The 23881-nt window shown below is 38.5% G+C and overlaps 1 protein-coding gene across 3 annotated transcripts; it reads left to right on the top strand.

Annotated features, from left to right (window-relative positions):
- Positions 1 to 23702, top strand: CRBN (cereblon). 3 transcript variants are annotated; one of them, XM_054216186.1, is made up of 11 exons: positions 57 to 274; positions 3753 to 3862; positions 4028 to 4230; positions 5004 to 5153; positions 8568 to 8730; positions 11592 to 11654; positions 12359 to 12443; positions 14112 to 14227; positions 17132 to 17196; positions 18748 to 18879; positions 20146 to 23702. In XM_054216186.1, exons 1-11 carry the CDS (start codon positions 208 to 210, stop codon positions 20327 to 20329), a joined length of 1338 nt encoding a protein of 445 aa, XP_054072161.1. In that variant the 5' UTR covers positions 57 to 207; the 3' UTR covers positions 20330 to 23702. The 3 variants fall into 3 exon arrangements, with proteins under 3 accessions (XP_054072162.1, XP_054072161.1, XP_054072160.1); XM_054216185.1 differs by having other exon boundaries at positions 77 to 274; positions 3750 to 3862; XM_054216187.1 differs by lacking the exon at positions 5004 to 5153 and having other exon boundaries at positions 1 to 274; positions 3750 to 3862.
- The last annotated feature ends 179 nt before the right edge of the window (positions 23703 to 23881 follow it).

Genomic DNA, 23881 nt, shown 5'->3' with positions numbered 1-23881 from the left:
CCGGACCGGCAAAAAGCCCGGGGAGCTGGCGGGCAGCCCCCTCCCCGCCCGCAGCCCCTGCGCTCCCCGAGAAGCACCGCCACAGGCCACCGGGCCGGGTCGGGCCGCGACTCCCGGCCTCGCTCCGGCGGCGGGCTGGGCTCCTCCTCCCGCCTCCTCCTCCCCCCGCCCCGCCGGCTTCCCAGGCTCCTCTCCGGGTAAACAGCGATGGCCGCCGAGGAAGGAGGTGGCGAGCCCCATAACAACATGGGGAACCACCTACAGCTGGTGCCCGGTAATGGCCGCGGCCGGCTGGGGGAGCGGGGGGCAGCCGGTGGGGCTGTGGGCCGAGCCGGGGAGCAGGCGCCGGGCCGGGGCTCGGTGGGCGGGGAGGGGTCGGGATCCCGGTGCGTGGGGCGGCAGGGGGAGCTGTGGGGGCTGCGGGAGGCCGTGTGGGGAGAGGGAGAGGGAGAGGGGAGGCGGAGCGGGGCCGGGGAGGAGAAGGGGAGCTGTGGGGAGCCGGGCGGGGGGGGCGGGAGGCGGTGCAGGCCCCGGCTCATGGCGCTGCAGTCTCCCCACGGCAGCCAGCCCCGCTGCTGGCACTGGCCGCCTACAGCCCGGGCTTGCGGCAGCTGGGCTCAGCAGTCAGGGCCCACGGAAGGGCAGAGCCATCGCTCGCTCTGTGTCTTAACTGATTATTTTTATTGACTGAGTCCATCACTCTGCAGTGGAAGAAGAGAGAGTGGGTGTTGAGGCATTGGGCAACTGATGAGATGAAACGTGCTGTGAAGTTCCCACCAAAGCAGGCAAATGCAGGCACTCTTCCCTGTAAATGTGGACCTCTGCAAAGCCACACAAAGTCCGAGGAAAACATTTGTTGTTTTAGAAAGTCTCCGCTCAATTTAAATGCTCTCCAATGCCATCAGTAAGCAGGGGAGCCAGAGGTGCTGTGCACGGGATTTGAGGGCAGTGCTGGATTCCACACGCTCTCCAGGCCGCTGCAGTTTTTCTGCTGGAGTTCGGAGAGCAGCCTGGCTCGTCCATCCACATACAGCAGCGTAATTCCTCACGTCGATACCTATTGCATAATAACGTTTATTTTTTCTGATTTAGCATATAGTACCTCCAAACTGACAGGAGATCATATGGTTCAGGAAGCAGCTCTTGCTAAGCTGAAAAAAAAAATGTTATTTCAGAATAAGCATGCAAAGGAGAATGTAACAGTAAGTCTTGCCAGTAACCAGTGTCATTTTCTATAAGAGGAAATTCTATGAGCGTTTTATGCCTGTATATTTAGAATAATATAGCCTTAGTATTTCATACCCTGTTCAGGGTTTTTTAAAATGAGAGTCATATTTCCTCATTTCTACACAAAAGTGAAAGTAGATTTGGTAGTGCTAGTGGGCCAGGATGAGCGTCTGGGAATGCCTGACCTGCCACGAAGGAAGTATGAGCTTTGTCATGCAGGGTGCCTTCAGCACTTGCCTTTCCCTTGTTTCTGTGATCTGGAGGTCTTGCCAGTCTTGAAATAAAAAAAAAAAAAAATCAACAAAAATTATGTATAGTTAAGGGTGTAAAAGATGCAGTTTCTTTTGCTGTCCGTCTCCTGCTCCTGTAGTGTGATTGAGGAGGAGAGTGAAGATGGTGGTGTTTTTTTGACATTCACATGGTGCTGCTGCAGTAAAATGAGTCATCGTTCCTCTCTGCCACCACACAGCAGCCAGTGTGCGTTTTTGGCAAGAACGAGCAAAAGTTTGCAGGGCACAGTTCTTTCTAATCAACTGCTGTTAATTCCTTCTGCGTTCAGAAAACAAGTGAAGCGGCCTCTCTCTAAAAGGCTATTAAAACTGATAATGATTGATGCAATTTGATGAGAGTGCATGCAAACTGGAATATAATTTCTTATGAAGTCAGCTTCCCTCCCCTCCTCTGCACTGCTGCCCCAGAACCAAACAAAAAACTTCCTACTCTTTCCCTCCTTCAAGCTAAGCAAAATGCTGTTTTGTGTGTCTTAAACATTTTGCAGTCATTTATGATTAGGGATCCTAACTGAATGTAATGGAAGAGGCAATTCATAAAGAAATGGAATATTTTTTACAGTAATTAGGAAGGTGATGTCTTACATCTTTAAGGTCTGTAATTAGGCTAAACACCAAAGAGAGTCTTTAACCTCTTTTTTTGTCATGCTGGATCATTTCTTGTTGAGATAAATACAATATAGGATGGAGCCATAACATCAGCATGTCGTGTCTCCTACAGAGAAGATTCTGTATGCTATGCAATATTAAAAAAAAAAAAAAAAAAAAAAGAAAAAAAGATGAAGCAAAAAGAAGGCCATTGACTGAACATGTTGTAAAGAATACGTTTAACAAATGTGCCTAAAGACTGAAGAGGGAAAGAAAAGGTTCTCCACCCAGCTTATAAAGTCGTCTTCATTGTTCTCTTGTCCTCTCACTCTCAGAAATAGTAAGATCTCAGTGAAAGAGAGTGGTGGTGCTCCCATTTCTAAAGGAAGACTCGTCTCTTCTGGAGCATCTTTCTTTTGTAAGATTTGCCTACAGTACCTTTCAGATAAGATAATCACTTCACCTTTTAAATTTTCAACTCTGGATTATTTCTTAAGAATATACTACTTGCAAAGGCAGGCAACTAGATAGACTGTTGTAAAGATATTTTTCTGCCTATCTTGTAATATAATAGCTTTCAAGATCTAATTGATGCTTTTCAGCACCATTGGGATTATCCATTACCCAGCAGCTACTGGGTAAGAATCCTGCAGATTGGATTGCAAATATATCTAATGTATCTATTTTAGATAGAGTATGGTGTATAAATACTGTTTTGTGCTAAAAGGAATAGGATCAAGTAATATTGTTACATTGCATTTGTTTGGGGTGATTATGTATAGGCATATATTATATGGGAATGCACAAAACAGGGAAACCAGCATTTTAGAGATAGGTATATTTTCTGTTATCTTCAGTATGTTTTTTTAATTTATTTCTAACTATTTATACAGATAAATGCACTATTTATGTGTTTCCAAAATAAAATATACTGACAATTTAACTGTCCTCTTCCCTGAAAGTAATTTTAGAATTGACATCTGTAACTGAGAAATGGGAAGAAAGTAGTAATTTTTAAATACTGTTTTGTACCTGAAATCCTTGTGCAGGGTCATGTTATTTGCTTCCTTATATAGTTGCATTTGCTGGGTTTGTGCCTGTGCTGGAGTGTGTGTGTTTGGTAGACACACAGGAGAGGCTGACAGCAGTGAAATTGTCTAAAATACCAGCAAGAATCTGTGCATGAATATAGAGCTTCAGATTAGTTTTAACTCGCTTGCTTTATGTGTCGCAGTTATATTGTTCAGGTTTGTACTACTTCCAGCGCTGTGTTCAGCATCCTACAAGAAATTAAGTTATCTGGCATCCCAGTGTACAAACAGAAGACATTTAGAATTGAGATACGGAAATACTACTGTAGTGAAAATCTGAACTGACAGAATTTGTTTGTTCTTTTCTTCCAAGAAAAGTTGTTCTTTGGCCTTTCAAAAATAAATTACCAGCTTTTGACTCTTTCTATAGAATGGTGATTTTGCTGTAACAGCAAGAAAATTATTCTTCCAAGTTTACAAAAATGAAAGTTGCTTCCCTGTGAAAGGCTGTAGCCTGGGAATATTGAATGTATTTCTGTGATTCTCTGATTTTTCTCAGTATCTTAGTCTTTGGTGATTGTTTTCCACACAATATTCTGTATGTGCTTATTAGCAGAGAGCGAGGAAGAGGATGACAATGAAATGGAAGTTGAAGATCAAGATAGTAAAGAAGCTGAAAAGCCAAACGTCATTAATTTTGATACCAGTTTGCCAACATCACATGTGGTATGTTCTTTATATATTGCCCATTAAATGTGTCCTGAAGTGATTTTGATTGTTTTTGTGTAACTCTATTGTAATGTTCTTAAGCCAAAGACATAATTTTATTTTATCCTTGTACATCACCAAAACCTCTTATACTACTGTCATTTCCTTACTTGCTGTTTTCAGTATTTAGGTTCTGATATGGAAGAGTTTCATGGAAGAACGGTGCATGATGATGACAGCTGTCAGGTGATTCCAGTGTTGCCCCACGTGATGGTGATGTTGATTCCTGGACAGACGTTACCTCTTCAGCTTTTTCGCCCTCAAGAGGTTAGCATGGTGCGGAATTTAATTCAGAAAGACAGAACGTTTGCTGTTCTTGCATACAGGTAAAATACACGAGTGCGTTTACTGGTGGTATGCAGCATGTATTTTTAGCACAATTTCTTTGGATACTAAATCAAAAGCAGATGGTTCCATCAGTTCTGTGGTGAATAACATAAGTTGCAGTGTTGATCTGCTTTCCTTGTTTGAGCATTGTCTCGATTTCAGTAACTGTTTGAATGCACTGCTCTGTTTTCCTTAAAGAATAAGCCTTGATCTGAACTAAAAATCAGATTTTTGTTTTGAGAACTGTATTGTTGTAAAGGTGTATTTGCTTGTTTTGTGTATAAATTAACAAGCACAGACAAATGTTTCTCAATGAAGTTGAGAGACAAGAGGTGATAGAAATGCAGAATAAATAAAGGTTAATCTGTGCCAAAAGAAGCTGGGAATATTCCTCCCTCTTCCTCCGATATACTATGGTTTTAATTATGGGATTAGTTGGGAACAGTTATTTGTAGAAGGTCAATCTAACAAATTTTTGTACTTTCAGTATCTGCATTTCAAATGCAGATGACCCCTGTGTTCCCAGAATTTCCCCTCTAGACCCTAAAATAAAACCAAGTCAACTGGCAAAAACCCCCAGCCAAACAAAACATTAGAAGTTGCTTTCAAAATGGAAAAATAATGATTGCACTTAGTTGAAAGTATTTTACCAAATTTACTCTTTTTGATAAGACTAATCACGTAGAGTCAGTGCAGGTAGACTAAGTCTTGAAATCTGAATGAACAATGCTGTTTCAAGTGTGGGTAACCTTTTTAATTCTGTTACTTTTAGTAACATACGTGAAAGGGAAGCACATTTTGGAACAACAGCAGAAATATATGCCTACAGAGAAGAGCAGGAATATGGAATTGAAACGGTCAAAGTGAAAGCAATAGGAAGACAGAGGTTCAAGGTGCTTGAAATAAGAACCCAGTCAGATGGGTAAGAAAACGATGTATTTGATTTTACATACTGCAAATCTTGATTCACCAAAACATTTACACTTTACCGCAGGTGCATCTGCCCTTTCAGTCGCACAATTGACCAATCAGTATAGATAATAATCAAATGCTTAATCAGTAGCTTCTCTGTTTATTAAGGACTTCTGACGTTTCCTGTTCTAAGACTCATGTTTAGTTAACTTTGCTATAAAAATGTCTAAAGAATGTCTGCCTGTAGTTTGATTCGGTGAGTGTGAGAAAACATCTGTCAGAATTACTTTGTTTATGAAAATTAAGTTGGGAAGAAGGTGGTGATTTGTCTGCATTATAAGTTCTAAAGCTTTACTTCAAAATCTCTCACATCCCGGTTTCAAACCAGATGTGAAGTGAGAGGATACAATATCAAGTGTGTGCCTTCTGCTATCTTGTGGAAAGCCTCTCTGATAGCAACCAGATTCCGCTCCTTTGAAAAATTGTAACTTTCATTTTCTGAAAGGAGACCTTTCTAGAAGTGGTCTGCATTGGACGTGTTCCACTTCAGAGCTGCAATTGCAGATAAAGTTCTGAACTGCTGCAGGCAAGAGTCTGCACTACAGCTAATAACAATATGCTTGTCTGTTTTTGTACTTGGAGTGATCTTTAACTGCTGAGCCTCAACAGCATGCAGAAGGTTTCAGCTGCATGATTCAGATATGGAGAGGACAGTAACTGTGCCCGAGGGGTGGTGGTGAGAGAAGCTGCCCATGAAAGGGGAAGACTGGAGTCTGGTAATAATAATAGAGAAACAAGTCACTTCTCTTGTTCGTTTTTCTCTTCGTAAAACATAGAAGTACACTGAGGTTTCTAGAAAAATACTTTAATGTGAAAACAGGTTCTTGATTCTTGCTAACTACAAGCAGCCCATCATTTTCAATTTCTCAAATACTACATCTTGTTTATTTTAAACATTGTCACGGTTGAGTACATCCTTACCTTCGGCAAGTCTTGTCTCTCCCTTTCTGGCTGTTGACTGATTCTTCACTCATAGAAAAGTGCTACTTCTGTTATTGGTGAACAATTCTTTTCATGTGCTTGTCAAACACACACAAATCAGCTCTGATAGGAGTATTCTCTTCTGTATTCTGGTCCTCTTCTTTTCCATATTGAAATGTGATACCTGTAATATTTAGAGGCTCCTCTTCTAGCCAGTTTTATTACATTTTATAATTAATACCCTTGTCCGCTTATAAAAGTGACTGAGACCTTTACCGCTTAGTTAAGAGTATGCTGAGTCTTCTGTCGTTTTCAAGCTCTTCTTGACATCATGGTCTGCACCGTGCATTGCATCCTGAACTTCTGTCAGTGTCACTGTCCAGAGATACAGGCTCCAGATGTTGATTCTGTGAGCATGTGACAGTTCTTAGCAAAATTGCTAGAGGTTTTTGTAATCTTTTTGGCAAGGCGTATAACATCTTACTCCAAATCTGTAAATCTAAAGCTAATCATCTGTATTCTGCTATTGTTCAGTGTAGTGGTATTTGCCTTAGAAAGAGGCCTAGGAACAGTCTGAGCTCAGCATTTCTGTATGCTTTTACGACCTGCAGCTGAAGAAGTTAAGAATATGTGTGGTACTTGCTATTTATCACTATCTAACATCTGGTTACAAATAATCCAAATTTTACTGCTTAGAAAAACCATGGCTTGGTCACAAGATGGCAGCACTAGGACAACTACAGTAACAACGGCATTGTTGCTGAGAATTCAGTATCCAGAAGCAGTTAAGATGTACAGTGATTTTGTTGTGCTTTTAAAGCATTTTATTGTGATGATTTTATATCCACTGACTAACAGAGATCACTTTTATATAACAAGTTCACAAGTTTCATTCATACATATGAATTATGAAATGTATGAAATAAAGGAGGGGAGATTGATTTTTCTCATCATGGCAAGCTCTAGATTTGTTGGAATGACTTAAACTATATAGAGTTACTCTACTTTTCAAATACTGCATGTTTTGTGGGTTTGCGGAGTGATGGGTGAACTTGAACCTCCTGGTATTGTCAGTGCACTTCAGAGACGTGAGCCTGTGTTCTTCAGTTCATCCAGAGGAAATGATCCGCTCTGCAGATTGAGACGCTCTCCAGACTCCTGTGCCAATGTACCAACTCTTTCTATGAGTGATCCTGGCAGTGTGGCAGTTTGCTGCCACTTTTGTCCGTACATCAGGGGGACATAAGAAGGGAATCGGACAGAAGAAGAATGTAATGTTCCATCTGTACACATAAAGCATTTTCATTACAATCATATTCCAATTTTCATGTATTCAAGGCAACTAACAACAGAAACAAGCATTACCAGTCTAAAATACTTTTTGATGAAGAGGGAAAAAATTTGAGCTTCTTAGCAAGAAGGAAATTTCAGTAGTTCTTGGTGTTTCTGATTACTAAATGCTTATGGCAAAACATCATTTTATAATTTATAATAAGTTCAAAGAGTTCAGTGTTGTCCCTGTGAGTAAAATTGGAAATTTTTAATGACATTCGTCTTAATATTTCAGGATTTCTGAAGCATAATACTGTGTAAAATGTAAAGCCCTTCCTGCTAGACAGTGTTCTTAGTAGCCACGTAGCTGTTGCTGAACTCTTTGCCGAATAGGCGAGCTGGTTGATGCTAGGATATTAAAAGATGATCAGAGCCTATATCCTATTTCTGCTGATTTTGGACTCTAGCTAAGCACGTAAGCTTTTGTGGTTTGAAGATAGCAAACTGCATTTCAGCTAAACTTCCTTTCTGAGGGTTTGATATGTAATAGCTGACTATTAGGTTACGCCAAAAGTAACTTGAGGAGACAAAAAACTAAAAATACAATGCTGAGATGGTAGAATATTCTGCTGTGTTGCCACTGCCAATCTGTCTTTAATTCTGTCCACCACAATCCCAACAGATATCTAGTGCTCTGGAATACAAAGACAGCCCATTGTATCCCATGGAGAAGGTAGTTATGCGTAGGGGGGGCGAACAGCAAAGAAACTTTTGCTGAAAAAGTTAAAGAGTGATCTTTGTAGAATTCTATATGTCAGTGCAAAAAATATTCAGAAGGCGGCTAATTCTGGTTTTTAAAGGAAAAGTAGTGATTGCTTCTGTCTTCAGTTTAGGTATACCAAAGTCCAGTGCAGTATCTTCAATAAATTTGCCAAGGGGATGAGATTATCTGTGTTGTAGAGTAGTATGTATTTGGTTTGCTACGCTGTATGTTCCCTGAGGTAATTTGATTTACATTGGTACAACTTTAAAAATCAGATTAAATGGATTACTGCTTAAAATCTATAGTACTATGTAGTGATTAATCTATTACACAAGGCTATATTTTATAAGCAGTAAAATCCATTTTTTTTAAACTCATGTATATCTCATCTTTTTTTTCTTTTATCAGAATCCAGCAGGCTAAAGTACAGATCCTTCCTGAGCGAGTGCTGCCTTCAACGATGTCAGCAGTACAGCTGCAGTCTCTCAGCCGATGCCATATATTTCCTTCTTCGAAACCTACATCGTGGCAGGACCGAGCTATACGTCAATGGTGGCAGAAATATCAAAAGGTTAGAAGCTAGTTGTGTGTGTTTTGTTTTCTTAATTTTTGATGATATTTTTAAAATCAATATAAAATTCCATCTCTTCATCTTTAGAGGACGATGCCCAACTGGGATGCTAGAAGCCAACCTCCTCTTCTAGTCGCATATTGTGTGATTGTTTATCAGCTATCAACTATAGAGAAATACATGATTTGTATTATAAGTTCTCTTTTGTTTTAATTACATCATTATTAGATTAATATTATTACATAGTAATACATGTAACATTACAAATTATTTTTTTACATAACAAAACGCTTTAGAGAGCAAGCCGGTTGGTAAAGCTTGTAGATGAAGAAGTGTTAGTGAGGAAAAAACAGTCAGTTTATAGGATTTAATTTGTAGGCAGGTCACAGAAGCATCTTGACTTTTACTGACATTACTTTGACACTAAAAATACTGGCAATCAGTGTTGATGGTGCCAGTGTTCTTGCTTTGTACTTGTGTTAATGGCTTGGTTTTGAAAGTACAGAGGATTTTGTAACTGTTTCTCTGTAACTGTTTGATACAGCTAGAAGAGGTTTTTAAAGAGCAGAGGTGGTTTAGAGGTGACTCCCAAATTTCAGTGATGAAACAGAAGACCTGTAATGTCTTAGTTTGGAAACAAAATTCTGTTTGCTAATTTTGTTTAAAACCTGCATCAGTTAAAAGACAAACTTCTGTACCTGCAGTTACTTGTTTACAGAAAATGTGGATCTGCTTTTGTAATAAGTATGCAGACTTTACATTTCATTAGAGCTTCCAGAACTTTAACTACTTGACTCTTGGTTTTGGAGGTGGGCAGGAAGAAACCCCAAACAGCAGTAGATGAGAAATAATCATTATCAAGACGTTGGTGTTGGCATTAGGGAATCAGCTTCTACTTTTGCTTCACTGGCACAAATTTTGTCTTCGCTTGTTTACACTGTTTTTGCATCACTGCAGCTGTGACAGTACTTGGAATCAGAGGGGAATTCACACTAAGATTGTAGGGCAGAATTTTCAAGAGTCCTAAGCAGCTGATGCCAGGCCTAAGCTACAAACTTCTGCATTACTCAGGGGAATAATAAGGTGTGATTTGTGCTAGAGACAGCTGTGCTGTTTAAAAGGTGCTAAAAGATGCATTTATACAAGTGAATGTGCACTTTTACCAGTGTACAGCGTTTTCCTTTAGGAGTCTGAAATAAAATGTACTGTCAGAAGGATAATTTTCCTGGGATAAATTATGTTCCCATAATAAGCGCCATGCTAGTGTATCGCACTAGGATAGTTATACCTGCAAAAGCGTTTCAAGTGCAAACCTAGCTTGTTCTCAGGCACAGCGCAGGTGTTTCAAAGACCACCTGTCATTAACAGTGGAGAAATATGCACAGTAAGGTTAGTGGGACAAGAGTTAGCACTGAGGTCAGTAGGAGAGGATATGGTGAAACAGGGCAACCTGAGACTTTTGAAAAAAATTAAAATTGTGGCTTGCTTATTTATTTATTATTTAACCCACCGTTTTGGTTGGTGGCATATAAAAGAAAAGATACTCTTAAGTCTTCTGTATCAGTAGAGATCTTTGCAACTACCTCCAGAAATTAATGTAGAATCCTAGCAATGCCTCACTGTCAGATGCAGTTAAGATTTGGATTTGTTTTTTTTCTTTAGTGGTTTTGAACTCTGTACCCAAAAAAAAAACCCCAAATAAACCAAGCAAAAAACCCCAACCATGAATAACAAAGAGCTATTGATTCTCAGAGGTATTGAACAAGTTTGTCTATGACTTAAGAAGCCCAGAAACACTTCGGGGGGGGCAGAAATCCCTTTCCAAGCTATCATCTGATAGATAGCTGAAACATAGTGCACGTGCTGTAAGAAGAACATGTTTTGTGGACTGAGGTGCAGTTCCAGGGTAGGGGCATTGTCCTGTTGACCTCCATCGCTCTGTTGATGTCAGTGACTATTTCCAATGTGACAGGCTGTACCTCAGAAAATAGAAGTTGCATTTTAAGAATGGTTTCTGCTTCAGACAAGAGCTGACCCCTGTGTCAGCTGTTACTGAAAGTATACTTGCTAATTAAAACAGTAGCTTGAGTTTTGGTGTTCCTGAATTCTTTTTTCTAAGTACCATTTCTTTGCTGTGGATTTTAGTCTCCATTGCCTGATTTTTCTCATTTGTAAAATAAGGATAGTTGCCCTCAAAGGGACAACTAAAATTTAATTTATAAGTATTTGAGTACAGCAGTACAATTTGAGATGCTCTTTTGGAAAGCAATGTGGTTATGTAGTATACTGCTTTTTAGATTTTTATTAGCCTAAACCTGTAAATGTGAGTGTTCTGAAGTCATTGTGGGGAATTGGTTAACTAAGCAAATAACCTTACACTGCTGGAAATTTGGTGGTTAAGGAATGCAGTTATAATCTAGGGTTTCTTGTCTGCAGGATATGCACAAGCTATACACAAGCTGAATATTTTTTTAATTGTTTGCTATGGTTGCTGAAGTATCAACAATTGGTGAAGACTAAGGAACAGATGCACTACCTAATAGTACTTAATTTTTTTGAACTGTCTAACTTTCAGATAGATGGTCTTTTGAAAGGCATATTTTCTTATTACTAAACAGTAGAAATACTTTTAATGCTGAGACAGGTTTTCTGAGAAAATCCATACATTTTCTGTCTTGTACAGAAGTCTTTTATTAGCTCTCAATGTATTTGAGAAGTGGTTTGGAATCTTCACATTGAAGTACTGGTAATTTGTTGTATCTTTAAATAATCAGGTCTTTCTCCTCTGTTTTATTTGTTTGAACAAGAACTGTCCCTAAACTGTTCTGCTAATGAATAAATATTTGTGGTTTTGGTTTTAGAGGAAGTTCCACTGTGCAAGTTTGACATCTTGGCCTCCCTGGCTCTACTCTCTATATGATGCTGTAAGTTCACCCTGTATATTACCAAATCATCTACAATTAGTTCTGTATGGTTTAATATCTTATTATCAGATAAAGTAAAAGCTTTAATTTTGATGGCTCATAAGTTACTTTTTAAATTGTATAGTTTTCAGTTTACTGTGAAAAGAGGAGGAAGGTCTTCCCCCTCTGTGTAGTTGTTCCCTCATGCCAGAGCATGTCTGGGGTGGATAACAGAGATTCTGGTTCCTGCTGTGTTGTCTCAGAGCAAAAACTTGATCCTCTGTCCCACATGCTCCAGGTGAGTGTCCTAACCACCAGGGTGCTGGATAGCCTTGGAGTTGGTTTACTCTTTCAAAAGTACATATTTCTTTATATACGTATGTATACCAGTACATAAAAGAACTGGTGTAAGAGAGGCAGAAATAGGGAGGAGGCTAGCCTTCATCTCGTTTGTACAGGTCTAGACTTTGAACGGTTGTCTGCTTATCTCAAGTGAAAGTTATAACCACCATGGGCCATTGGTTCATTTTGGCCCGTTTCCCATCCTATTTTGCTCTTAGTTTAAAATATGTAGATACAAAATGAGTCTGTAATTATTGTAAGTCTTAAAAGCTAATGTCCACTTAGGGAAAATAGCTTACTCTACATTTTGCTTCCTTTTTTTTTTTTTCCTAAGAAAACAGAAATACCTATGTATTTAAATTAGGCTTTTCTTCTAACAAAAGGAAACCTTGATGGAAAGAGTCAAGAGGCAGCTACATGAATGGGATGAAAATCTTAAAGATGAATCTCTTCCAACAAACCCAATAGGTATGATGTTGTTGAGCTTATGAACTCAAATTTGGGTTTTGGGTGTTTTATTAAGTTCCTAAGAAAACAAGGCTTAGATAATTACTTTTTATTGGTAGTCCATCCCTCAGTTCGTTTCCAATAAATTTGATGGTTAACTGACAAAAGGATGATAGAGCTTTTAAAGACATGAACATCCTCCAACTGTGCCAAAACATGTTCACTAAAAGAAGTAGAACCATGTTGTGCTCCATGGCGGGAGGAATGTGATACATTTCATCAGAAAACAAGAACCAAAAGCATACTAGATTTTTAAAATTACTGTTACGTGAGTCTAAGCATTAGTATGCAAAATCTCTTTGTTCTTACTTGTTACCTCTTATCCAACATGAGGGAAAATAGCACTAGTAACTGAATCACAAAGACATTGGGATCATGCCTGAGGAGGCACTGGGGTTATGGCCCAGTGAACAAGTCTCTTCTCTCTGCAGGTCTCTAGTATCTAATAAGACGGAAATTTCAGTTGAAGCCTTTCTAAGGGGAAAAATGTTCTTTCCAATGTACACTCTCATATGCCTAATAAGGGGGAAATTCAAACTGCAGTTTTCAATTAAAGTCAGTTAAGCAGCAGGGCTGGGCTCAATAATTTTGATCTACATGGAACTCTAATTCCAATTTGCCCACAGTAGCGGTTGAAAGTACTTCCCGTCTGCTTTGCCCGGAGTGCTGCTTGAAGGACCATATATAGAAAGCATATGAAATAATCCAAAAACAAGCAAAAAAATCCAGTATTTTTTTGACATTTCTTTTCTTGTGATCCACAGCACACTGGTATTTTGCTGACTTTAATTTTCAGCTTTTGAATTCTTTTACAGGCTGTGAGGAATGGGATGATTTCCATCTTAGCAAGATTTTTGTTAGCTAAATTAAAGAATGACTTTACTAAGGTCCACTACCTCTTGTGTTTGTGCCTTTCAATTGATGTTGCTGCTGGAGAATTTACTATTATATTAAAACTAAAAAAAAAACCAAAAAAAACCCAAAAAAAACCCCAAAAAAACAACCAAACAAAAAACACCAAAAAAACCCAAATTCTGTCTTCTTGACTGAATATTTTTGGGTCTAATTTTGATCTGCATTTAAATGTGGAAGAAAACCTCCAAAACCTCCAGAACGGGGTGTATACAGAGTATGTCTTTTTCCTTCTCACAATAAAGAATACTTTCTTAGTACTAACATGAGTAATATAACTTGGTTGTCATTTATGAAGAAGGTGTATGTTTAGGATTTTTTCTTTAATTTTTCCTTCCCTCAAAAAAGCATGTCTTTCTTTTTGCAATAAACAAAGAGGAGGTGCAAGCATAAGATAACCACCAGTAATTCACTGACAACATGGAAATCTGTATTAGACAATTTTCTCCAGGGGTCTGTTCTGGTTTTAGAATACATTACCTTACCAGCATTGTTCAGTCTCCATCACTAGTGGTCTTTAAGTGTTGATTAAACAAATATCTTAGACGAGATTTTACGTGTGTATGATCTAGCCTTAGGGCAGAAGGATGTACTGAGATGACCTCTAAAAGTCTATTAAAAACCTAAGTTTTAGCACTCTTATCTGTAACTGAGTGGAAGTAGCAGGTTTTAATTCTCTCTAAAATTCTAACAAGCCTGGTATTTTCTTATTTCTAGATTTTTCTTACAGAGTTGCTGCTTGCCTGCCAATTGACGATGCATTACGTATACAGTTGCTTAAAATAGGTAGTGCTGTTCAGCGACTCCGGTGTGAATTAGATATTATGAACAAAGTGAGTATTTTTTCTTTACTTGTCATTAAATTGTTCTCATAAAAAAAAAGTAGGACTGACTGTTACAATCTATAACAAAAATGTATGAAATTTCCAAATAATACTTCTAGAGAGTGAATTTGGATGGTCTTTATTTCTTCTTTCCCCTTTAAAAGTTTGCTCAAGAAAGAAAATGTTCTCTCTCAATACTAGACTTTATGTTTGGCAGCAAGGGAGAAACATGTAATAGCATTTGCTTTTGTAAGAAATTGTATTTCAACACCTCACAGCACTGTTTTAGCCAAGAGATGGTGCTAGAAGTCCAACATTGCTTATAACCATCTTATGAATATCATAACCCCATATTGACAGTATAATACACCACAATCACATAGTATTGTGCCATGCAAATTTGTGGATTTTATAACAAAAGATAATTCTTTGTAGTATTGAGTATAAATCTTAAGTATTGGGCTGAAAAGCTTTTTGGAAAAGACACATATTGACTTGTTAGACAATACTTTTTTAAAAAGTTAAAAAAATCGTCTTCCCTTCCGTTCTTGCCATTGCCATGGCCATGGCATGGCCACTTAATGTAGGACATTAAAGTTTTGTGTTACATAAAACATTTCTTTATAATAATGCATACAACCTCCTGTTGAATCTAACTTGTTGTAGGAACAGCATTTGCAACGGCATCTCCAGCAGCAGTTCAGATTGCTGTTCTCTTTCCAAAGAGAAAATGCTGAAAAGGGCCATTGGTATAAGTTTGAACTGTAAACTTGTTTCCATGTTTGATAGTGGTAGCTGGAATATTTACTATTCCATTCCTGAATGGAGAGACAAATGAATATTTTGTTAATACATTCACATCACAAAGAATAGCTATATACATCCTGATTGCCCCTCACCTTGCTGGGGGTACCAACGTACTGTCTCAAACATCAGTATAACATAACCCCAGTCACCGTTGTGTTTGTCTACTGGATACACAGCAGTGGAATTTTTGCCTGTTTGCCTAAACAGTACTGTCTGTTTCCGGGGAACAGAGAACCAGAGAATACTGTACCTCTTCCCAAAGTTCATGCACCAAAAATCTAAAAGAGAATATACAGAGAAAAGGAGACAGAAAACATTTTTTTCCAAATTCTGAGAGAAAAATGGACAGGAATTTTGTGTGAGGCTCTGTAATCGGATTTAACTTCTTTTGTCTGTCCTGAGTCAGAAACTCTGAAACTATTCTGATATTCAGGTACCACTAAGAACTGTTCATGTTCAGTACATTGTATATTTTCTATAAATCCCAAAGAGACAAGAGGACTTAAGTTAACCTCATAAAATACAAGGTACAGTTGATTTTTAGCCTACACAAAAAAGGTGTTTTCTTGATCAACATGTGACATTTTATTCTCTAAATGTGTGTAACTGTTCTATATCAATGTGAGAATGGTAAGTGCATTACAGTTTTTTACAATTTCTAGTGAACTTTATTTTGGTCAAATCCGCTCTTTTCAAGGCAGGGTTCTTCAATGAGAAGGGGAGCTCTGGCACATAGCATATGTTTTGGTTTGCTTGAGAAGGTCGGACTTAACATGTTTCATTGTTCGGAATGTAATTTACAGTAATATGACTGATCATAAGACCTGATCCACTTTGTTTTGTCCCTGATATCAGTGAATTGTATTGTATTTTCAATAGCTTTTCCTGTTATTAAGGACAGTTTACTGTTTCTGTGCTTATTTTTAAAGCAATGTACGTCACTCATAGGTATAACACTTCAGTGAATTCTGCTTGAGTGTTCTGAGAGTGCTAATTGTAGTAATTAGATAGGTTTGGAAATGGAAGGATGGAATTAAGTAGCTGTCTAAATTGGATTCTGAGAGGGATATACAAGCATTAGATTAAAATCTGTGAGTAAGCATGATTTAAAAGAGTGAGCAATAGTAGGCGTTAAAGATCTCTGGTAGGAGAGAAAGGCTGAGTGAGCTTTAAGAATGGAAGAGACCTGTTATATGATAAATAGTATGTGTATAGGAGAGCAATTTTCCTCCCTCAGTCTCCAAGATCAGTAGACAGTGCGTTTAAGATGTGGGCAGAATGCTGTCACCTGCAAGACAGGAGCTGGAGGAAGTTGAAATGCAGCAACAAGCCCAGAGCATCTGAGTAGAGGTTTTAAAAGGACATAGGCTCACACAGGGACTGCCCAAGTGAAGATCCGAGGCGCAGGATTTTGTTCCAGAATATAGTGCATCGTTTTTGTGGGGTAATTTCATATGCATTACCCTTAAAAGGAGGTAGAAGTAACACACCTGAAAATTAGCGGTTGTGTTCCACCAAGCTGATTTAAATGTTTTTTTCTGGGCAATGTCAGTGATGAGTTGCTTCATTCTACTTTCTAGAAATTGTAGAAGATAGATTAATTCGTTATAATCTTTAAGAGAATGATCAATACGCCTTACATATTTTTTGTGAGGAAATTAAACCCATTGATCTACAGTACTCTCAAATTTTAGAAAGACTTAATAATTGCATTTGTACTCATCTACCTTTTCTGTGTTGTATTTTAGAAGAGCAAAGGGTTTTTTTCTAAATTAGCTTTTAGAGACCTTAGGGGGTTGACTCTCTTATTATCTTTGTGTAGTCAGATCCTCTTTTGTGTATGGATTTTTGGGGGAGAGGAGGAGAAAAAAGTATATAACAAATTTTTTTTCTTTTAGATAACAATTACTGTTTACCATAAATAAGTAAAATGCATAGAAAAAAATTATCCTTTGATAGAAAGAGAAAACATAAGTGACCGCTGCCCAAATAAACCAAAATATTGGTACAAAATCTGTTCTGAGGAGAGACATTTTCATTATTTACCACTGTGCTGACAAACGTCTGGAAATGAATGAAATTATACTCTTTGTGTTTCTTTTCAAGTGTACATCTCTTTGTTGTAAGCAATGCCAAGATACAGAAATAACTACCAAGAATGAAATATTCAGGTGAGTTTGTTGCTCTTAAACTTTGGGAGGTTCTTGATTAGAAACATCGGTGCAGCAAAACAGATTAAGCTATGTTGTGTCTTATAACTACTGTGTTTTCCACAGCTCTAATAAAATGTAAGTAATTATTTATAGGGAATTTTCTTTAGAAACCAAAGCAGGTTACTTTTTTAAGCTTTTTTTAATAAAAAGTTAGTAAACCTGAACATCACCATGTGTGTTGTAACAGAATTTAGTGTGAAAGGCCATGTTATGCCGCCTAGTCCAGCGCCTTGCCCCTGAAGAAAGACTCACTCTGCGGTGAGTTTTGAAATATAAATTTGTTACGTAGAAAGTTTTGTCCTATTATTTCTGAATAAAGTTCATGACATCCCAAATTTCATTTCTCAGCACTTCATCCCGACTTCTGTGTGTCAACAAGCTTCAACAGCAGATTCAAATGCACTATTTGGGAGGTATAGATAGGCTCCCAGGATGTCGTCGTGCAAGGAAATTGCCTATTTGTGTCTTTAAGCATTGTGATACCTTTTTTATTTTAAGAATATAGGGTTTAATCCTAAGAACTGCACTAGGCAGTATGTTCCCATTATGTATTTGACCTATACAGTATGCAATGTTCAACAATAAGACTATACATTTTCCAAATAATTGCTGCTTCTGGCAGTCTTGTCACCATTTTAATCTTGAATGACTAATATCTGTCCATCACCTATGATAATGGGAAGGTTCAAATATGTCTTGGTTTAACAAAGCCAGACTCCCCACAGTTTTCCTTTATCACTGTGATAAGAACCTGATGTGGCAATTAAAAGCCATTTCTTATCTTCTAATCAGATAATGCATTCCAGAAATGATGGTTCCTGCTGTGTCGCCATGATATATTTTAATAGAAGAACGATGAGAAGTTAGTGTAATAAATTAACATTTTTGCTTACTTTTAAAGTTAGATTTAAAAGTAGCAATATAGGTGTTACTTGGGTTTATTGGAAGCTGCTATTCAAAAGCAGCAAGTAAAATAAATTCTGTCAGGTACCCTTTTTTGTACTGAGCTGTAAGTCTGTGAGGGAAAGATTAATAACTGCCTTAAAACGAGGTAGTTTCCATAGCATCCTGCCAGCCGTGCTCTCAGTCACTTGTCCCCTTTAACAAACAGCTGGGCGAGGTTCATCTAACCATAGGAATGTTTTAATCCTTGCTCCTGATAATAGCTTTTTAAATACCTTTTCTGAAGTAGGGACTTCCTAAGTAGGTAACAGCAATAATTTATGTCAGTGAAGAATGCGTCAGATTTATAACACTGGACACTTACATTTCTACAATTCTAAGTTAATTTGACCAATTATATTTTACATTAGTATCTATTTTCTTTCCATTTTTAATAACATAATTAAAGATACTCCTCCCCCGCCCCCCCAAGAGCCTAAAGTGATTGTTTTGCTCTGGAAAATAGTTTTAAGGATGGTTGGGAGTTTTTCCTCTGCTTGCATTTGGCAGCCTTTGTTTTTTGTTTCTTCTTTGAACTCTGACAAAATTATTAATTTTGTGTTGTAGTTTATCCTTATGTGGACCCATGGCAGCATACGTGAATCCGCATGGGTACATCCATGAAACCCTTACTGTATATAAAGCCTGCAACTTGAATCTCAATGGACGGCCATCAACAGAGCACAGCTGGTTTCCTGGGTAATAAGTTAAAAGAAATTTTATTAGTAAATGACTCAAGATTTCATTGTAAATGTATTTCTGTGATGCTGGAATAGTCAATATATAATTTTTGAAAGATATGTCATCATTTCACTCATATGAAAAACAGGAAAGGAAATTTAGACTTTTCCAAAATACAGAATAAAATAAAAAATTCAGATAGAATGTTTTCAGAATTCATATTTTTTTAAAAAATGTGCAAGTCCTAATTTTTTAAAATATAGTCTAGCAACTGAGAGCTAAAAACAGGCTACTGATTGTCTGGGACTTTCGCTTTCTTTGTCTATAGTTTTGTAAAAGCTGCAACTGAAATCATAGTTGTTGTTTCCACGCAGCTTTCTTTGATCATAAAGTAAATAAAATGTAAATGAAAATCAGAATATATGAATGCAGTTATTCTACTGAAATACTTTTTTTTAGTTCAAAAACTGAATAAATGTTATATGAATTTAATAATTACTAAGATTTATATTAATCTGATTACCTTTGGGTTTGGTTTTTTTGGTTGGTTGTTTTTTTTTTTTAAATTAGTCTGGCTCTCTGAAGCAGTAGCAGAATTAACTGTCAAGCTGTCGAAGTTTGCCTAATAATGACAGGTATTTCATCAAATTGTCATCCCTCTCTGGTAGCTTAAGTTTAATTTGTGGGGCTAGATGATGTTTTTTTTCCAGATTATCACATAGCACTGAGTAATGACTTGGAGGGTGTATGGCATATCTGTCACAAGGCATGTGCGCTTTAAGACTCCCTGAAGAAAACTTGTGCCTCATAATATGTAATTTTTCTCATCCTTACATGTTTTCTCAGCTCTTTTCTTCTATGAGGGTTTTGAAATAGTCATGTTCAGCCTTTTAAAACTGTTAAAGAAAAACTCTGCTGCTCTGGAAAGTGCAGTTCCCTGTTAATCTAGGAGCAGTGCAAAAATCATTTTTATTTCCATTAAGTAACTTAGAGAACCATTTTCTGACTCTTCTTTAAGGCAGACAGCATTGTTGAAGTGTTGTGCTAATAAAACGCTGAGTTGCTTTCTCTATTTGAAGGCTGATTTGATTTGATTTGATTTGATTTTTAAGATCTGCAGAGTTTTTAGGTGGGAGCTGCGCATGTTGGTTCCCAAAGATTTTTTTGAGAATCTAGCTTGAGACTAGTATTACCTTCTGACCTGATGAGCTAGCTGTGTTCCAGTATGTTTAAAATATCTTTTCCTTACATGTTAGCGTCAACCTTTTGGTTTGTTTTTGGTAGGTATGCCTGGACTGTAGCCCAGTGCAGAATCTGTGGGAACCATATGGGATGGAAGTTCACAGCTACCAAAAAGGATATGTCGCCTCAGAAATTCTGGGGATTGACGCGGTCTGCTCTCCTGCCTCGGATTCCAGAAGCAGAGGACGACTCAGGCCACGATAGATCACCGTTACTCTGCCTGTAATCTCTAGTACCCTGCTTTGGAGATGAACAGACGGTCGTCTGTCTCTTAAGTGCATCTGCTCAGTTCTGCTTCTGATGCTCACGTAAACTTCAAAAACCCCAAGAACCCACACACAAAAACCAACCAAACAAGCCGGCTCGCTCCATTTGGGTTTGGTGCGCATCCATATTACTGTTGTTTCAGACACGCTGAGAACTGCAGGTTGAATCTTTAAATGTCAACTGAGGAGAGGAGGTGGCGTGAGACACCGAGAAATCGATCTGAGCCATCTGGGCAGGCTTGAGACTGAACTTTCTCCTTCCTTGTATAATTTCAGAAAATGTTTACTGCTAACAACTTGCAGTGAGAGAAGGTAGGGGGAAACAAATCGCAAATAAACAGTATAATTTATGCAATGTATGTATGATGGTAGATACCAGTTACTTGCTGGGGAGTATCTTCCATAATATATTTCAAAGTGGTTTTGCTGAGAATCCCTGTTTCTAACTACGCGGAGTACTTCACACTTTATGCTCGTGCTGTTTCTCAGATATTTGCTGAATAACCATTGAAGAGAGTACAAGGTGAAGTCTCTCTCCTGGCCGATACTGTGTTGGTAATGGCAGTGGCAGAGTTGTAACCGGCAGATCAAGAGCATCCTGCTACCTGCAGCCACAACAACTGCATTACAGGATGCCCTTTGAAAGGAACCCATGTGAAGTATTCGGTCCTTACAAGTTGTCTCATCTATTTGATCTATGTGACTTTTGAAGTCTTAAATTTTAAACTATTTATACAAAATTTACAACTCAGTCCCAGAACATAAACTATGTTGTCATTTACTGTTGAATGTGCTTATATTTACTTTTCAATATTATCTCTGTGAAGATTAGTTTACCAGCATACATGTCCAGGGTTGTGTGAAGTACTTTCTCAAATAGATAACTATGGCCGTTTTTCAGTAGTACTTATTTGACAAGGGGGGAGGCAGCACCTCTTTAGTTTCTTTCTTTTACACTTTCATATCATAAAGTAAAATTTCACATTATCACCCTTACCTTGCAAAGAGCGAAAGTTTCTAAATAAAACAGAAATAAGAGGCAGTGCTTTTTTTTTTTTGTCTGAAGTGCTGTCTATGCTACAGAACTCGGCTGCCAAAATGGGGCAGCTTTTGCCACTGATTTATTGGGGTTTTTTCCCCTCAGAACGCACCTTGGTGATGGAAACTGAAGATTTCTCCAGTATGTGTACTTTCTTTTGAAGCTTTATCATTCACTCTTTATTTCTTCACGGTAAAGCTTTGAGAACTTGTATTGTTAAATATAATGACACAAAACTAGTTACGATTTAGGGCATCGGTGGCTCCGTGCTCACGCCCCATCACGCCCCAGGCCGAGCAGCCGTTGCATGGAGAGATGAGTTCAGGGAGAGGCCAGGGCAGAGCCTCTGCCAGGAGCTGGTCTAAATGGGAGTGTGGTACCTGCTACCGCGCAGCCGAAACATACCCTGGTGTGAAAAGACGCTGAGCGGCTGTCCGGGTAGTTTATTGTGCTAGTTATGTAGAAACTAATGATTGTGTGACTCAGGTTTAGTTCTGTGAAGCCTTCTACCTCTGTGCTTCTGTGATAACTTTTGTTCTCTCCATAGGCGTCTTTAATACCATATTTAATTTTCTGTGCAGTGCTCTGACTTGCCAGTGAACTGTGAAAAGCAATACTTGGTTAAATATCATTCTGAACAAATAGAGGGTGAATGATGGCTCATTTTCTTCAAGAAAACATTCTGTGTTTTGATTATGTTTCTGTAACAAGCTTTCAAAAGGCTGAAATGATAAGCACTAGTGTGAGAGTGAGACCGTGAAACCTCTGTACGTGGCTAACCACTGAAACTGTACTTGGTTTTCCCCTCCCGCCCTGCACATACACACACGTGTGTACACACAAACACACACACACGCCTCTTAGCTGTAGACATGGTTTATTTTTTCCCTCCAAGCTATCTAGTATCTCTTGTTGCCATTACCCTCAGCAGGGCTTGTGGGTGGCAAGAAGGTTGAGGGGGCTTTAAAAGGCCCTTCTGCTGCCATTCGATGTAACATCCACTGAGGGAAGGGTGAGTGAGGATTTCCAAATGATTGTTTTCTCAGCTATCGCTGAACTTCATAAGCTCGTTGGGTTTTGGGCCAGATCTTTTGGATTGCTTCAACTAAAAATGGCATTATGTTGGCAACGTTTGAATACAAAATAGGCATATTTTTGGTATTGTGTATGTATAGTCAAATGTAAACTAATATAATCAAGTGAGATAAGTCAGGAGTAAATTTAGCACTAATTTAATTTTATTGTTGATGATGCCGTTCCATCTGCTTAACCTTCTGTGTAATGTTTGCCGTTTCAAAATCCGTGACACTTTCCAGGTTGAAAACAAGTGTGATTGGGGTTGCTGCGAATAAGCTGAGTCCTCCCAGCGCAGCTGGCCCTTACGGTGCTACGTGTGTGAGAGTGCTCACAGCGTCCAGCGCGGGACTGACGGCGGGACTGGGGAGTCGTGGGTGGTTCTAGACATTGGTTAACATTTTCTATGCTGCTTTTCTCCTTCTTGGAGAGAAAACTATACTAGATTGGAATTGGGGAAGATTATTACTGACAAATACAGACATAATATGCTTTTGAGAACTAAGTACAAAGGAAATCACATGTTATGGTAATTTCCTATATATTTACTACATTCATTGGTTGGCATGTAGCTTCATGCATTAATTAATCTGATTGATTGACTTGCTGGCTGCTGCCAAAAGGGATCATTTTCCTCTTCTCCCCCACCGTAATCTCCGTCCTTTTCACGGAGCTGTAGGAATTCGGCAGCTGTGGGGGTTGGTGTCCTGGCTGTGCAGCCACATCCCCATCGGGGCTGCCAGCGGGAGGAGGGACAAACAGCGGTGTGTAGGGACAGAAGAGGGACTGCCCTGCGCGGCAGCGGGTCTCGGCTGGGCTGGAGGATGTGCAGCACAAAACCGCTCATTTTTCAAGCCGTCGTTGCAATAGCGTAAAGACATCATACAATCGGAGCCTGTAATATCGCAAGTTTTCGTCTATTTTTGTTTAGTTTTGATGAATAGGTAGAATCACATAGGACACTTGCACACTTGGTCTAAAACATGTTCCAAATACTCGACTGCTTGTTTTTTAATAATGCTATTTTTGTATGTGCTGCAGTTCATTCTGTTCCTGTCATTGGTTTTTCACCTTTGTTTAATTGCTTTGTAAAAGCTGCAGAAAGGGTAGCACGTTCTCCGCTTCAACTCTTCCTCTGTCTGTCTTTTGAGACAACTTTTCAGAAAAAATCTTGTTGCTTGCAAACATTTGCAAAGAATAAAATTCAATTTGTTTCAAAACTGGTCTCTTTTTTTTTTTTTTCTGATGGTTGGGATAGGAAGAAAGAAAATGCTTGGGTTTACACCACGTTTTAAAGTGGTTAGCTTCAAAATGTAATGTGGGAGCTGAAAGAGTTCCAGCTTCAAAGAACGTGCAGACTCAACTGGGCAAAGGATGGCGAAAGTAAGAAATAACATGG

This window comes from Rissa tridactyla, chromosome 10, assembly GCF_028500815.1.
Source record: "Rissa tridactyla isolate bRisTri1 chromosome 10, bRisTri1.patW.cur.20221130, whole genome shotgun sequence".
Classification (NCBI taxonomy): Eukaryota; Metazoa; Chordata; class Aves; order Charadriiformes; family Laridae; genus Rissa; species Rissa tridactyla.
This window is presented reverse-complemented; position numbering and strand designations above follow the sequence as displayed.

Coding starts and splice junctions, on each gene's coding strand:
- CRBN (XM_054216185.1), top strand. CDS start 208: ATGGCCGCCGAGGAAGGAGGTGGCGAGCCCCATAACAACATGGGGAAC. Junction 275..3,749: donor CCACCTACAGCTGGTGCCCG/GTAATGGCCGCG, acceptor TGTGCTTATTAG/CAGAGAGCGAGGAAGAGGAT. Junction 18,880..20,145: donor GAGCACAGCTGGTTTCCTGG/GTAATAAGTTAA, acceptor TGTTTTTGGTAG/GTATGCCTGGACTGTAGCCC.